This window comes from Sciurus carolinensis, chromosome 12 (genome assembly GCF_902686445.1).
Source record: "Sciurus carolinensis chromosome 12, mSciCar1.2, whole genome shotgun sequence".
NCBI classification, from domain to species: Eukaryota; Metazoa; Chordata; class Mammalia; order Rodentia; family Sciuridae; genus Sciurus; species Sciurus carolinensis.
In genome coordinates, this window is record NC_062224.1 from 81,509,170 (window position 1) to 81,524,152 (window position 14,983).

Here is a 14,983-nt window from a genome sequence, read left to right on the forward strand (position 1 = left end):
ACGAACATCATCTGTTTTGTACAATCTTGAAGGGATTAAAGGTTCACAGAGGTTGTCTTTTATCTTGTTAATCCCTATTAAAGACACAAAGGCAGTAAGGAGCCCTCCCTCTTAACCATGATCAGCCCAGAATTTTGCCATGGCAGGCTGCTGTTGAGACCTGTGCTTTGGTTTTTCCAGTAATGGTGACACATTTGCATTGGGTCATCTTCCATTCCCCGCTGTTCGCATGGAGATACTAAGAGGGCAGGGTGGACTTTGACTGTGTAATGGATTCTTTTGCTGTGTGCTAAGCCAAGTAATCTATAACAAGGTCAAACTTACAACTTTAAACTTACAAACCCATGCAGAAGCTTCTTCATTCTGTGCTTTGGCAGAATCTTTTAAAGATACAGAGGTCTCGGTAGACAGGTGTTGTAGATGTGTACAATAACTGGCTAATTTTAAGGATGGCTGGTGGATAGGGTGTTTTCTTCTATAGCTGAACTAGATGAGCTCTGAAGAGCCTCTGTAGTCCAAGGGCCCTATCTATTGCATGATCCATAATCAGCACTGGAAGGCAGGCAAGAATTTTTCTTTAATAACTTAAGTAGTTATTTCTATGATTACTGAGATGTTCTTCCGCTGGAAGTCAGAGGATGCCAAGGTAAGACTGTTTTGGTCATCTGATTCAGCCCTCTTCCTCCAAGGTAAAGCCATCTTAAACTTATAAGGACACATTCCTATCTATCTCATTTTGAAATAATTCCAGCAATAGAATACCCACTTCTACCTTAGTGGCCCATCGTGGGGTTTAAACATCCTTAGCTGCAGAAAGCTCTGCTCTTTTCTGACTCCGTTTGCTTTTTAGAGAGGTCCCCTTCCCTCTCTAGCTCTCAAGAGACACAGAATAGCTGCTCACCCAGGCAGCAACCTCCGGCCCACACATTTGGACAATTTTCTCAAAACTAGTTGAACAATAGCCTTCATGCCTCTGCTCACTGGCAAAAGAAAATCTGACTCTGCCAAGTAGTGTGCGATCATGTCTAGTCGTTCCTCTTTCCCCAGCTCCCAATTTCCATAAGATGGTGAAGTTCAAGGAAGACATTGCCATTGTGAATCATTTTTACAAGCTTTTATTACTTTTTTTTAAAACCCATATAAGAAAGACATTTAAAAAGAAAATATCCTTGGAACAAACAAACACACACTGAGCAACACGACCATAGAAGGCACTACCAGCAGTCACACCCACCTCTGGGAGGGAAGGAAACTCTACACACCTTCCAGAGGCTCAGACCTCAGCATAGGTCCTGGGTCTAACTGTGCTTTAAAGTCTGAATTTTCCCATAATTTTCTTATTTCATAAACACCCTTATCTCTTTATATATAGCTATATGCCTCTATGTATATATATTTATATACATGACTTTTTTTTTTTTCCTTCTCAAAAATAAAATAGCCATCCCAATCGAGGGAGGGTCTCAGCAGCATTCAGCGGTTGCAGCAGGAGCCATGCCTTCTCTTAAGGTCAGAGACATGCAGGACGAAGGGAAAGGGTCTCTACCTGCTCCCTTTAATATGCATCAGGGAGAGATTTTTTTTTTTTTTTTTTAAGGGAGGAGGAAAGTGATAAGGCTGAGCATGAGATGGCAGATAACCAGGGTTTTTGTGGCTTAAAAAATTGTTGCTAGCTCATGTTGTTCTTGTAGCCCTGAAGATGATACAGTTTTCATGACAAGGGGTCAGCATTCCTCTGGGAAGGGCAGTATGGACTCAACCTTGGTAAAGGAGGAAACTTCTGAGGCTACACAAAGCTTGGGCTGGAACTGACCCAAGAGGGACTTAGGAAAGCAGAGGACAGCAAAGAAATGGTCACTCAGAGGCTGGATGAGAATACCAGCTCTGCTTTTGAGAATGGCAAGTCCTCCCTCTGCATTGGAGTGTCTCTGTAGTCCTGGCTACTTGCTGGAATCGCCTGGCTAATTTATTTTAAGCTTGAACCTGAATAAGGAGCCAGTACAAATGTTCAGAGTCAGGAATCTGATCCTCCCTGTCAATGTGCTGATATTACTTCTTGGGAAGTCAAAGCCCAGGAACCCAGATGGGTAGGAGGTGTATGACCCTCACTCTATGCTCCAAGTGAGGGCTCCCCTGGCCTTGTTTCCCACACCGCCGTTGTCCACTTCCTGACAGAAGCAAGCCAGCAGCAGAGCTTCATGCAAACATGCCCTGCTCCTATTTCTCCAAAACAAAAGGCACTGAGGTCAACGGGGAGGCCAGGCCCACAGGTTCACTGAGCACAGTGCCTGGCCTGCTTCACAACAGAAAGGACTCCAAGTTGGCCCAGTTGGAGGATCCCCTTCTGTAATCAAGGCCACGCCTCTGGCAGCACCTGGAGATCCCAGAGTTCCAGGGGGAGGAGGGAGGCAGTGCTGGAGGCCCAGGGGGGAACCCAAGGCAGCCAGGCCCTCCTCTGCTGGAGACGGAGGCAAGGCTGCAGACAGCTTGGACACGTTTCTCTGCAATGCTTTTTGGCTTTCTCTTGCTGCCTGATTTCCGGACTCAGCAGGAGACTTTGAAAATGGTAAATGGCTAGTTTTCCTTTAGTGGAAACACAAGAGGATGATGGCAATGTTAAATTCAAATTTGTAACTTGAAAACATAAGTGTTGACAAAGATGTGACTACCACACACATATATGCCTTTGGGTTTACACGTGCAGTCTTGGCAATGAGGGCCAGGGCCAGGGCCAGAGCAGGCGGCAGCTTTGCTGGAAATCTCAGCCAGCCTCAGTCTTGGTGCTCCTCACCCCGGCAGCTGGGCCAGAGGCCACATGAACTTCCCTTAAGCAGGAACAGCAGGTGTCTTGGGACAATCCTTTTACGAATATTATTCTGCTTTCAGGGACTTAGCCCAGACCTGCTAAAGGAATATGCTACAACATTTGACTCATAAATAAAGGTATTGAAGGTGGCAAATAAGAGAAATTGAAGATGAGTCAAAGCCAGAGAAAGAACATACAGTTCTAAAACCTTTTTCTCTTTTCCTTTTGCCGGCTGGTGTGAGAGGTTCCGGTTTGGTGACAAGAGAGGCAACTATTTGGTTTGTGAAAGGCTTGCAGATTGAGAGAGGACAACGCTGTTCATCTCATGAGTTTTGATCCTTGGCAGAGTCTGTTGAGGGGCACAGCATGGGGGTGGGCAGGAATCAACCCCCACACAGACACTTGTCCATGGAAGAGACTTTGTGCCACATCTGAAACTGCTGGGCAGGTACAAATGCACCCACCAGAGGTGTCCTGAGAAAAAGTGTCTGTTGCAAAATAATAATTAATAATAAAAATAAATCTGAGGGCATTGGGAGAAGAGGAAGCAAGACCAGTTACCCAGGTTTGCCCTGGGATTCTCTTAAGGCCTCCTCCAGTTTCTGTCTGAACTTGTTGTACTTCTTCTGTACTTGTTGGATTTTGTCCTGTTCCTCCTTTTCCAAGATCGTTAGAAAGTTCTGGAGCTCAGGAATGGAGAAGGCGTCCCACTTTGAGGGAGATTGGGGGGAGAAATGGAAGAGGAAACAGGTTAGAAGTTGACAGAGCCTGAGGGCCTGACCCTGCCTTCTTCACACGGTTCATACACTTGGAGTGATTCACACGCTCTTAGCTGCTAACTAGACAGACACAGCGAAGGACCTTGGATTGTATATATCTGTTGCACCAGTAGGAACATTCATATCCTGTCATCTCATGACCAAGAGTTGCAGGCCCATAAGCCATGTTTTATTTTGAGAACCAACAGCAGCTGAGGTCTTGATAATGATGCTGGAACAGCCTGGGGCCCCCACTGAGCAGAACCATCAGAAGCAGCTGGAGACCAGCTGAACTTGGACTCGGGATCCTTGGGTTGGAGCCTGTGTGACCTTGAGCACCTCACTGTACCCCCTTGGCCTTTCTCTTCTGCCAAGGGGTTAGGTATCTACTGCCCGCACTGGTAGAGCAGATGAAAAAGCACAGCCTCTAAATTTCTGGAGGGCCTGGTTGGCTCAAGCCTGCCCAGAAATGATCTGGTCCCTCCAGACACAAGGCAATCTGACTTCTAAGCTGAGCAAAGGCCCCCTGGGGCCAAGGATGGAGATGCCTGTGATTTTTCTAGCACAAAAGAATATTGTAGTCTATTGGGTTTAATCTCCACATTGGATAAATGAGAAACTCGAAGACCACCGAGGGAAGGTGGCATAACCACAGTCATGGAGCCGGCAGCAGCAGAATCCTAACTACAACCCAGGCCTTCAGGTTAACCAGGAATCCTTCACAGGGCCAGCTGCACTCTCACACTCTCGGTGGAACCTTCTCCAAACCAGCTCTTCTGTAGGCTCAAGCAGAGCTGCTCTGGTTGAAGTGGAGACAGAGCCCCACCTGCCCAGATCATCCAAATCTCCAGTGCCCCAAGACCACTCTCACACCCTCGGCCAAACACTGACACCTTCCTCTGCTCTCATCACTCCTCAGACTCTGCCTCCCAAGTATACCAAGCCTTGGGGACATCAGCCTCCATTCACCCCGTTTATGTCACCAGACTTGACACTGGTTAACCCCCCTTAGGGTAAGGAAGAATTTGAAACACAGGAGAGAGACAAATGGCTCAAAAATGTCTATGCTCAGTGGAACTCAGCAGCATAGCTTGCTGGGCCTCATGCTATCCTGGGACAAAAAGCCTGGGCCTCCACCCTGAGTTTTGAAACAAAGCACAGAAAATCCTTTCTCTGCACAGGCTTTGCCTCACACAGGCCCTGACTTGCTACCCCTAGGGGCAGACAATTCTGGCTTTAACACTGAGCCTCTGGCCCAACGCTCACCCCAGCTCAGCTCCCACAGCAGTCTTTCTGCTGCTGCTCCCTGGCCCCCACCTATCTGGGCAGTTAGAACAATGCCCACCTTCACCCCCCGTGTGCCCTGTGAGCTGGTTGTGTGTGCCAAGGATGCAGACCTACCTCCACCTCTCCAGTTTCATTCTCCTTTAGCACAAAGCTGAGGACATCTGTGTCAGGCCCAGCAAGGAGGCGCAGGTAGAGGGGGCAGTCAGCCACAGAGAGTTTCTGGAAGAGCACTGTAAACCAAGAGAGAGAGTTGGGTGCTCACGTTGGAACAGGACAGGGCCTGAGCTGGGTGGGATAGGATTGGAAACGCAGAGTGAGGCCTTATAATTAGAAGAAGACATGGGGTCTTTTAACCTAATGAAACGAACCTGAAAAGAATAGACAGGGTGAGCTGGCAGTGTAGCTCAGTGTGGCCCTGGATTCCATGCCCAATACCACAAAACAAACAAAACAAAAAAAATAGGCAGTGACCTTTTATCTTGGGTGTTTGCTTAGAGTTTAGAGCATGTTTCCATATTCACATCATCTCCCAAAAGATTAGGAGTGGTGGGTGGATTCCCTCCCATTACACAGATTAGGAAATAGGAGTCCTGGGTGCGGTTTTCCTGCGCATGCACAGAGAGGGGTACAGTGAGCAGCCATGAGCTGTCCATCAAGCTCTGCTCTCGTCTCCCTGCCCAGATCCCATAAGTGGTCTTCCATGGACCTGAACACCACATGAACGGCCAGACCCCTGGCCCCACCCCCACCCCCACCCCACCAGGGCTGGTCAGAGATTTACTGACTGGGCGTGAACACAGTGGGGAAAGGTAATTTCTGGTTGGGATCTCTCTCTCCCTCCCTCCCTCCCCCAGGACCCTCGTTCTTTCATACCTTGACCATCCTTGTGTATCCGCTTAAAAAGTGCAAACTTCTGGGGATTGTCCACAACCATAAACTTCTTGAGCAGCCCCTGGATGACCTCGCTGACTGTGGTGGTGCTGCTGATGTGTAGCTGCTTGATGGCATCCAGTGGCAGGTAGAAAGATGTCCGCTTATCTGTGGTGGCTGCCAGGTTCACTTCCTTGATGGCATCGTAGATAGACTGGGGTCGGATCCCAGCAGGCACTGTCACAGGCCGGCGAAGTTTCAAATGCACTTTGATGAAACCCGTGTAGGTGCCGTCTTCACTCTGCAAGTGGGAGGGCATCGTGTGGGTTCAGGGAGATCCATTTGCATGAGTGTATCTGCCACTCTGGACTATTTCCCTGGAGGCTAGAGGTCCTAAGAGCAGAGTCACCCCAGTCAGCTCACCACCTGCCTCCGAGGGTTCCCTCCTATCCCTGTTGACCTAGAGATGGAGGGACACAGACACCTTCCACCCCCAGTGGGTCAGAAATAGGCCCACAGAGTTGAGCTGCTAGATAGGATTTGTGGGGCTGCTGCAGTTGCCCTCCTTAGGGGCTCAGGCTGACTGCTCCAAACCTCGCATCACTAGGTAGGTGCCAATTGCCCTTGGTGAGTCCTTACTCTAAAGGCAGGGTCTATAGTGGCCTCTGAACCAGGAAGGAGTGAGAAAGCTCTATAATAAGGTCCTCAGACACCCTTTCTTTACAAGGAACCCTCAGCTTTTAAGACTTAAACTTGGGCCCGTGAATTCTCTGTTGCCTCTCAAGCTGAAGCACCAAAGCCAATTGCTGCCAGCCACCAGCAGGGGGCAGGGTTCATCTACCATCTCCCATCCCCCTTGACGATGGCTTTTCTGAACCGTGTGCCAAGTCAGCAGCCCTTACCTCTATGAGCACTGCAGAGTCTAAGGGGTAGGAAGAGGAGTGTGAACTCCCCTGGTCAAAGGCTTCCTGGAGGCCAAGCAACACGAGGCCTCTGGTCACTGTTTCTCATTTAATTCTCACAAGACCTCTGACACAGGCATTAATATCTCTGAGGTTAAGAAAGTTTCCCAAAGCTGCAGGCACAGAAGCAGAGGGAGCAGAGATTCTACTCTAAAGCCTGTTGTTTCCCTAGAGCTCATGGAGGCCACTGGCAGCCTAGGCCACCTGCCTTCCAGGGTTCCCGGGACCCCTAGAAACCCCAAGAGAGGGCAGGGAGTTACAAGAGAGTAGCTACAGAATCCAGAGGAGAGCAGGGAGCCAAGCTGGATGAGGGCAGAGTGGGTGTGGGTAGAGGGCATGCGGCAGACCCGGCTCACCAGCTTCATGCCCAGGCAGTTCTTCTCCCGGCTATTGTAGCTGTCGATCTTCTGCTTGATCTCCTGTAGCGTGGGCGGGCGCCGGGTCTCCTCCACCGACTTACAGACATTCTGGAGAGACAGAAGTAGGGGTGTTGCACAGTGGTTCCCAGGAGGAGAAGGGGAAAGGCCCCTCCCCCAAAGGCCTCTCAGGTCAGAAGAGGTGAGCAGCAGCCTCCTCACTGTGAAATGAATTCATGGCCCCAGAGTGAGAACAAGAGACCAGCCACTCCTGGGGAGCAACTCAAATCTCTCTAAGCCTCAGTCTCCTCACAGGCAAAATGGAAATGGTACCTCCTCCTCAGGCTGGTTGTGAGACCAGGAACATCCAGGGACCAGACTTGGAACTGATGAATGAGCAGGGCCACATCTGCTTACAGAGGGTTGCTACGGAGAAGCTGCTAATGCTAAGGGAGATGCAAAGGAGACAGCCATGGTCTATCTCCTTGAGGAAGCATCAGTAAAGCTAGAAAGACAGGTGTGTACGTGTGATGCCAGCAAAAGCTGATGGGAATGACCTGAATTCTAGACCCAGAGGACAAGGGCACATGGACACTAGTGCAGGCCCCACATGACTGGCCACAGTGCTTTCTTTACATACAACAAGAGGAGAACACATAGTTGTCAAGAAAATAAGTGAACTGGTGGAGACAGTGGCTGTAGCCCTCTATGATAATTGGGAGATAACCTCCTCTACTAGGGGCAAAGGGACAACCAGCATCTACTGAGCACCTCCTCTGTGCCAAGTACTTGGCATACATTATCTCATTTAATTCTCACAAACCCAAACTCTCCAAGAGGGTATATTCCCGGAAGGGGAAAGGATGAATGAAGTTAGGAGGTAGAGGTCAATGTCCTCATATTGGAGCAGGAGTTCAGGGGTAGTTTCAGGGTGTAAGTTACTGTGTGCCTCAGTAGATTCTCTGATTTCTCTCAAGATCACAGTCACCCACTTCCCAGTTTTGTCTTCACATTGCCCTGTGTGGCTGGGAGTGCAGGATCTGGTTAGTTAAAAGTCACCCAGAATTTGCCTGACCTTAGAAGTCAAAAGACTTGGACAGATCAGGATTCATCCTTGAATGAGGGAACGGGGCCCCAAGAGGGATAACTCTGACACCTGCCTCTGTCTGGGTTTGGTTGGGGGATTTGCCCTGACGTCACACTACCACCAGTGGAGCACACTGGGGCACCCCACGCAGAGCATGCCCTTGACTTCCCCCCCGCAGCCTGTCTGTGGGAAATGCGCCATCACTTCCTCCTCCCACTCTCCAATCCCACAGAGGAGATAAAACGTCAGACTCCACAGCTGATGTCAACTGACATCTTCTGGTTACAGCACCTCTCCTTGGCCTGTCTGCTCCCTCTGCACTCTTCTCCAGGGCTCCCGATAGTAACAGCACCATGCTAGGTACTTTCACACACCTTCTCTTACATGCTACTTATATTACTCCTATTTTATGATTATAAAACTGAGGCTCAGAGCAGTTAAGAAACGTGCCTGTGCCCCACTGCTAGTCAATGGCCAAGAATCAAGTCAATGTAAGCCTTGAGCCCAGGTTTTCTCAATTTACCACATGACCATCCAGGACAGTCTCCAACCTGCCATTCCTAAAAATGGTCCCTCCACACTGCAGGGCTGGGGTGGGCAGCTGCTAAATCAGGCCTGTAAAGTATGTGACCTATGAAATGTTCATCCGAGTTGAGTCTGATCAGTGGGTTGGAGCCACTAGGATGCAGGGTCCACCCTTTCCTATGTGCCCACTCAGGTCTCTGGAACTGGATCTGCCGACTACCCAAGAGGAAGCCATTGCAGGAATGTTTACCATTGGCTTAAGGTGAGTAAAACTCTTTGTGAGCCTCACAAATTCTCATTCATTGTCAATTCATTAAACCAGGGGTCTTCAAAATGGAGCTTCTCATATGTCTTAGCTCCTGGTGGGGCCTGCCTTTCCTGTGCATGCCACCATGGACCAGACATGCTGGGTTGTGGCCCTACCCTGCCTTCCCTCTGGGAGCTTCCAGTCAGAAGGATCAACCATCTGGCTCCCATTGTAGTCTCATCTCTGAGACACAAACACAGGCCGTTGCTCCTCAGGAGTTAAGAGCTTTCTCAGACTCATTTTCAAAAAAGAGTTTAGTGATACAGGGCAAATTCTAGAAGCTCCTAGAAGATTTCCCCATTTCCCAGTAAGAAGAGGTAGCTGCATCGTGGCTTTCCAAGGCCAGTCTCCCAGGCCTGGTTAGGAATACAGTGAGAGTCAGAGCTGCCTTGGCTTACAGTTTCTTCTTCCTGTTCCCCTTTTCTACATCAGATAAACCCATCTATTCTCTCCCTTTCCCACCACAAACCTGGGGAAGTGATGCAAGTGGCCCCAGGCACCTCCGCCTTCCAGGGCAGACACAGAAGATAGTAGCCCTGACCTCACCATTCTAAGGTCTGGGGGAGGGTGAGCTCCATCTGGGAGTGCCAGGAGCCCTGTGTGTGGCCAACACTAAGAATCTCACACCCGTGGAATGTCAGTGCCCGGTCTGGGATGGCTTCGGCCCACACTGAGTCTGCCAGACAAGATCTTACCCACAGACTGGATGAATCACCTCCCAAAGTAGGCCAGCCAGTGGGCCAGCCAACCCCAACCAAGAGCTCACTAATCCTCTTCCCTCCCTAGGAGAGTGTAGAATCCAGACCAGTGGTTCTTAAACTTGCCTGCATAACGGAGTCGTCTGGGGATCTCTAGAAACACAGATGCCTGGGCTTCATACACAGAGATTTATGATTTAATTGGTCTGAAATGTAGCCTGGGCATAGGGATTTAAAAAAAAAAAATCTCCCAGATGATTCCAAAGTGCTGCAGCATTTGAAAAATGCAATAGACTCTTCCCCACAATTCCCCATCCAGCTGCAGAGTTAACACACTGGTGCCAATAGATGCACGCTGCCCAGAAGGTTCTCCTAAAATATAGTATCCACTGTGTGAACAAGACCGAGAATATAGTCGTCTCCCAAGGGCAAGGCAAAATCCCAAACTTCTGTTCACCTGCCAGATTCTCAAGTGAAAGATTCGTCTCTGCTCAAGGGCACAAAGCTGGAAACCAAGAAGACAGCATTTGTCTCTTGGGGTGGCCCAAGATAGAGATGGAATGGGGAATTCTGTTATGATTTCACAAGTATAGGCATTGGCCTGTGTCTCTCCTGGGGGTTAATACATCTTGGTGCATCCGGCATGGAATTCATCTGCTCTGATTAAGCCCCTGGCACTGGTGGCAGATGGCTGAGCTGTTCCCAGAGCACCTGGCTTGTCCACAGCACTGGTGAAAAAATTGGTTTGTCTCACATGTCCTAAAGCACAAAAAAGCTGTGATCTCTCTTAGCTTTTGAGGTTATTGGGGTACAGCCAAATGAAGAGATGGAGGGCTAGTGGTAAGAGCAGAGATGTGCACCCCAAAAAAGGGATTCTCTTAACATTTCTATTAAAATATTCTTAGTAAAATAAGGAGGGCCATCCCCTGCAGTCTGGGGCCTATTTCAGAGCAGATTTACTCTAAGTCAAGTTTTCCCTTATTTTTTCTTTATGACAACACGATAAAACACTGGATGATTCTGCATTCTAATTGATGACAAGGCAGTCTTAATTTTGGTGACAGGGAGTGATCCAATGCTCTAGAGCAAGAGGAGCTCTGAGCAAGTCCTGGGGCTTCTGGAATCTCCACATGGGCATGGGGCAGCCCACCAGACCCCAGCAATGATAGGGGCCCCCAGGACGAGGAAGACCAGGCGTCCCACCCTCTGTGCCAGAACCATTGTGAACATCCATGCTCGCTAAATCACACGAACCTCATTTTTGCTAAAAATTTCACTCTTTCTTCTCCTTCCTGCCTGCTACCTTCAGCCCATCACTCCTACCTGTCCACCTGCCCTCCCTTCATCTGGCAAGGCCTCCCTGACCACTCCCGCCCTGAATGATGGCGGCAATGACAATGATGATCCTTCACTATAGCCAGCGAAGTGCCACGCGCTGTTCTACTCACTCAGCATGTATTCACTCATTCATCTTCACAGCAAACTTAGGAGGAAGGTGACATCACTGTGCCCATTTTACAGTTGAGGGAGCTGAGCCACAATAAGATTAAAGCTAACCTACATCTAAGGCTAGCAGCGGTACTATCTGCTGCTTACCTCTGCAACTACTTACATTAACCTGCCACTAGACCATCGGTGTCAGGTTTTCTTTGCAACTAGACTGAAGCTCCCTACTTTTTCTCTAGGTCAATAGCACTGAGCATGAAGCAGATCATAAACACTTGCTCGAGAATCTTCAATGATCCCCAATTGCCTGTGGTGGAAAGAAAAGTCTCAGTCTCTCTCCTAGGAATCACAGTGAGACTTGGATTTCAATTTAGTCTGATTTCTGAGAAAGAAGCAGCCACACCTGTCTTGTCCACCATAGCATCCCAGAGCCTAGTTCCAGCTTAGCACCTAGTAGGGCTCAAGTAAATACCCACAGGATGAACACAAGTGCGTGTTTGACTTCTGCCTCCCACTGTTAATTACACGACCTTGAGAGAGTGAGATGACCTCTAAGGCTTAGTTTCTTCATCTATAAATTTGGTATAAAAATTCTTTATTGCTGCATAGGTTCTATATAAAGGTAAAATCAATCAGGATAATGGGTACAAAGGAAATGATCAAACCTATCCAAAAGCATATGTTGTTACTCTCTTCTCAGGGAAACCAAGCTCTACCCCTCTGAGCCAATTTCATTTCTCACTTTTCTTGAGCACATACTCTAGATCAGCCCATGTGCCCACAGTCCCTGCCCCCGTTCCTTCCTCCACATGGGCACTTGGCAAACTTGCTAAAAAGGGCCAGATAGTAAATACTTCAGGCTCTGCAGGCCAGTCTACTTGACTCTACACTGTGGTACAAGAGCAACCACAGGACCAGGGTGGCTGTGTTCCAATAAAACCCGACTGATGGAATCTGGCCCACGGGCAGTAATTTGCTCCACACTATTATTTGTGCAGTTTTTTTCCTGCCTAGAATACACACCCCCATTTTCCCTAGATGCTGCTTCTCCATGCAGTTTCCCAGTGAAACTCCTCCAGCCCACAGCAATCTCCTTATCCTCTGCTTTCCTAATATATCAGATCAGTGACATTTTATTTCCTAAATGGAGGAAGCCATATTCAGTTTTATGTTGGTCCCTTTCTTTCTCCTGAATCACTTCCTATGTTTCCTGTATATTTCCTCCCTCCACCAGTTCGTAGGCCTCTAGAACTTCACTTTCACTGATGGACACTGCACAGGCAAAGACTTGGTCACTGGCTGGAGTTACTCTCTACTCTCCAACGGGAAGGCAACACAGCAGGCAGGTGGACAGCCAGGCTCACTCCCTGGCTCGGGCACTCCCTCGCAAACACCAGCCATGCCCAAAGCCTCAGATTCCTCTTTAGGCAAAGCTGCATATTACCGCATGGCACAGATCTCAGCAGCTGCTCCCTGATGTTAAATCTTTACTGCAAGAACCTATGGAGGTGCTTTCTGAGTTCTAATTATATACTACCTTTTATTGTTTAAAGACTGTTTCACATATATTAGTCCCAGAGCCCCATTTAGATGCCTGGAGGAAGACACTTCATGTCTGAGGCTTCAACTTCTTCAGCACCAGCTAAACACTGGCTGACCTCCAAAGGGGTGCCAGCTAAATACCCATTGACTGGGTGGCAGGGGAGGGTGAAGCAGCTTGAGTGGCTCCCAGCCCATAGACATGGACACTAGACAGCAAAGCAACTCAAACTGACCTACACTCCAAGAGGTGATGCCCCTTTAGACTGGCTGCATGGGGCTTCAGGCTTTGGCTGGAAGCCAGCCCTGAGGCCCACTCCTTTGCAGCTAACTGGTAAAAACAAATGCAAGACCATCAAATGACCTGTGACCTACAGAAGGTCACATCCCATCCTGGCATCCGAGTTTTCTCATCTGTGAAATGATGAAGTGATACCAAAGGAGCTCATCACTTCTGCTGCAGGGCTAAGATTGGACACATAAGATAGGGCAGGTTTTTCTGTCACTGCTTCCTCTTCTCTTTCAGAGAACTGGGTGTGGGGCTGGGGGCCCTGCAGGAGAAATGGGCACATCTGAATTGCAGCAGACTCATGTCTAAGGGAGCAGGAAGAACGTTTCTGACCTCCACCACTTCACTCTTCTCCCTCCTCCCCACCTGCTCTCTCTTCGCCAGCAGGACTCTATCTTACTCAGCCAAGTTCAAGAAAGTCCACATCTTCTTACCTCATTTAAGTCATGAAAACAAAAGTACCCCGGAAGACATTCACCAGGAGCCTTTGCCACATTTCCTCTTTCTTAGCTCTTAGCAAATCTGTCAGCAGCAATTCTCTCACCCCTTGAGTAGACGCATTCAGGCCTAAGTTAGGAAGGAGAGCCTCAGGCACGACCTACACAAGCAAGGCCATGTGCAGAGCCTTCCAGACCCTGAGGTTCCTGTTAGGCCTGTTCTAAATGAGAACCTCAGACAGTAAGGGCAGATTCCCATTGGTCTGGGCTGGGTTTGAAATGCTCTGCTGCTTAACATCCAAGACACAGACAAGGGTTACTGTGTCTTCTTGGGATGATCTCAACCAGCTAGGAAAGAGGAAGCTCTAAGGAACCTTGCAGCAGGGTCCCTCTCGGGTCCTTCTGAGTCTGTGTTCTGGGATGGATTCCCCAGTCCCATCTATGGAAGTGAAAGGGTTCATTCCCACAGGTCTCTCTTTGAACCTATCCAATGTCCCTCAAATAAAAGGGTTGGAAATGCCTAATCTGTATTCTCCAATAGGATATTTGCAGCAGAGCAAGGAAGGGGCTTCAGCACAGAGCCATCTCTTTAAGCAGAACCACATGGAATCTGAGCAGCTCCTATGGGGTGTAATGGAGGAACAGGGTAAAATAAAGAGGGGACTGAGAAACTGGAAAAAGACTTAAGTTCCCAAACACAAATGGAGAGCAGATGGTCAATGCAGACAGTCAAGAGTAACTGACTGAATTGCCTTGGGTTGAGGACTATGAAGGGCACCTTGGGAAATGAAACAGATGGGGTGTGGTCCCTGTCTGTCATCTGAGAAGAGAAGACAGAGATAATGTGACACACCAGAACAAGCACAGCACAATCTGGGACAACAAGCCTCAGTGGCTTTCAGGCAGTCCAGATCAGCTTCACATGATGAAGGTCATCCTGGTGGACTTTTCAGAATGCCAGCATGTCCCAGAGCCTGGCAGAGTGTCTCCCACCTATCAAAGTGGCCACCTCACTAGAATGTAGGAGTGGCTCATCAGGACCAGGGGTCAGTAGCTCCATGCAGGAGACCTAGAAAGCCCTGGCCTTGGAGCTACAGGAACCCCTGCAGTGTCTCACTGTAATGATAAGTCACCAGCAGACAGGCACTGCTCTGAGGACTCCAAAGTCACAATCTCATTGGACGCCCTAAATAGCTCAATGAGGGAGCTACTGTCATACCCAGTCCCTGCTCTTCACTTAGACCACACTGCCTTCAGGTGGGGCCATGGGATGGCCTTTGCCAGCCATGTCCCTGTTCTGTGAAGTCACGTAAATCAATCTCACCAAGACTCAGATTTCTTTGTGAAGTGCAGCTCACAATTTGTTATGGAGAGGAAATGTGACTGCCATGGGAAAGTGCTTAGCACAACCAAGTACAGCGAGCCTCCAGAAACAACCAGCTGCTGCCACGTCATTGTCATTGTCATCATCAGCAGTCATTGGTCTGGTGGGACGAGGTTTGGTGAGTGGGGACTGGCACAGTTCAGGGCTCCTCTTGTCTTAATCTTGATCCTTGACAGGCCTTTCAACCAGGACCACATGATGACTTTTGTGAGTCCTAATTACTTTCATCTTT

The 14,983-nt window shown here is 48.9% G+C and overlaps 1 protein-coding gene across 2 annotated transcripts in view; it reads right to left on the reverse strand.

Annotated features, from left to right (window-relative positions):
* Positions 1-1,361: 1,361 nt before the first annotated feature.
* The window catches only part of Rassf5 (Ras association domain family member 5), a 67,091-nt gene continuing 53,469 nt past the window's right edge, over positions 1,362-14,983 (reverse strand). For both annotated transcript variants that reach the window (XM_047521465.1, XM_047521466.1), the window contains 4 exons: positions 7,040-7,150; positions 5,725-6,022; positions 4,966-5,081; positions 1,362-3,516 (listed from right to left, as the gene is read on the reverse strand). In XM_047521465.1, coding sequence (XP_047377421.1) covers positions 3,364-3,516; positions 4,966-5,081; positions 5,725-6,022; positions 7,040-7,150 — 678 coding nt within the window. In that variant the 3' untranslated portion in view covers positions 1,362-3,363. The remainder of the gene's footprint in view (positions 3,517-4,965; positions 5,082-5,724; positions 6,023-7,039; positions 7,151-14,983) is intronic.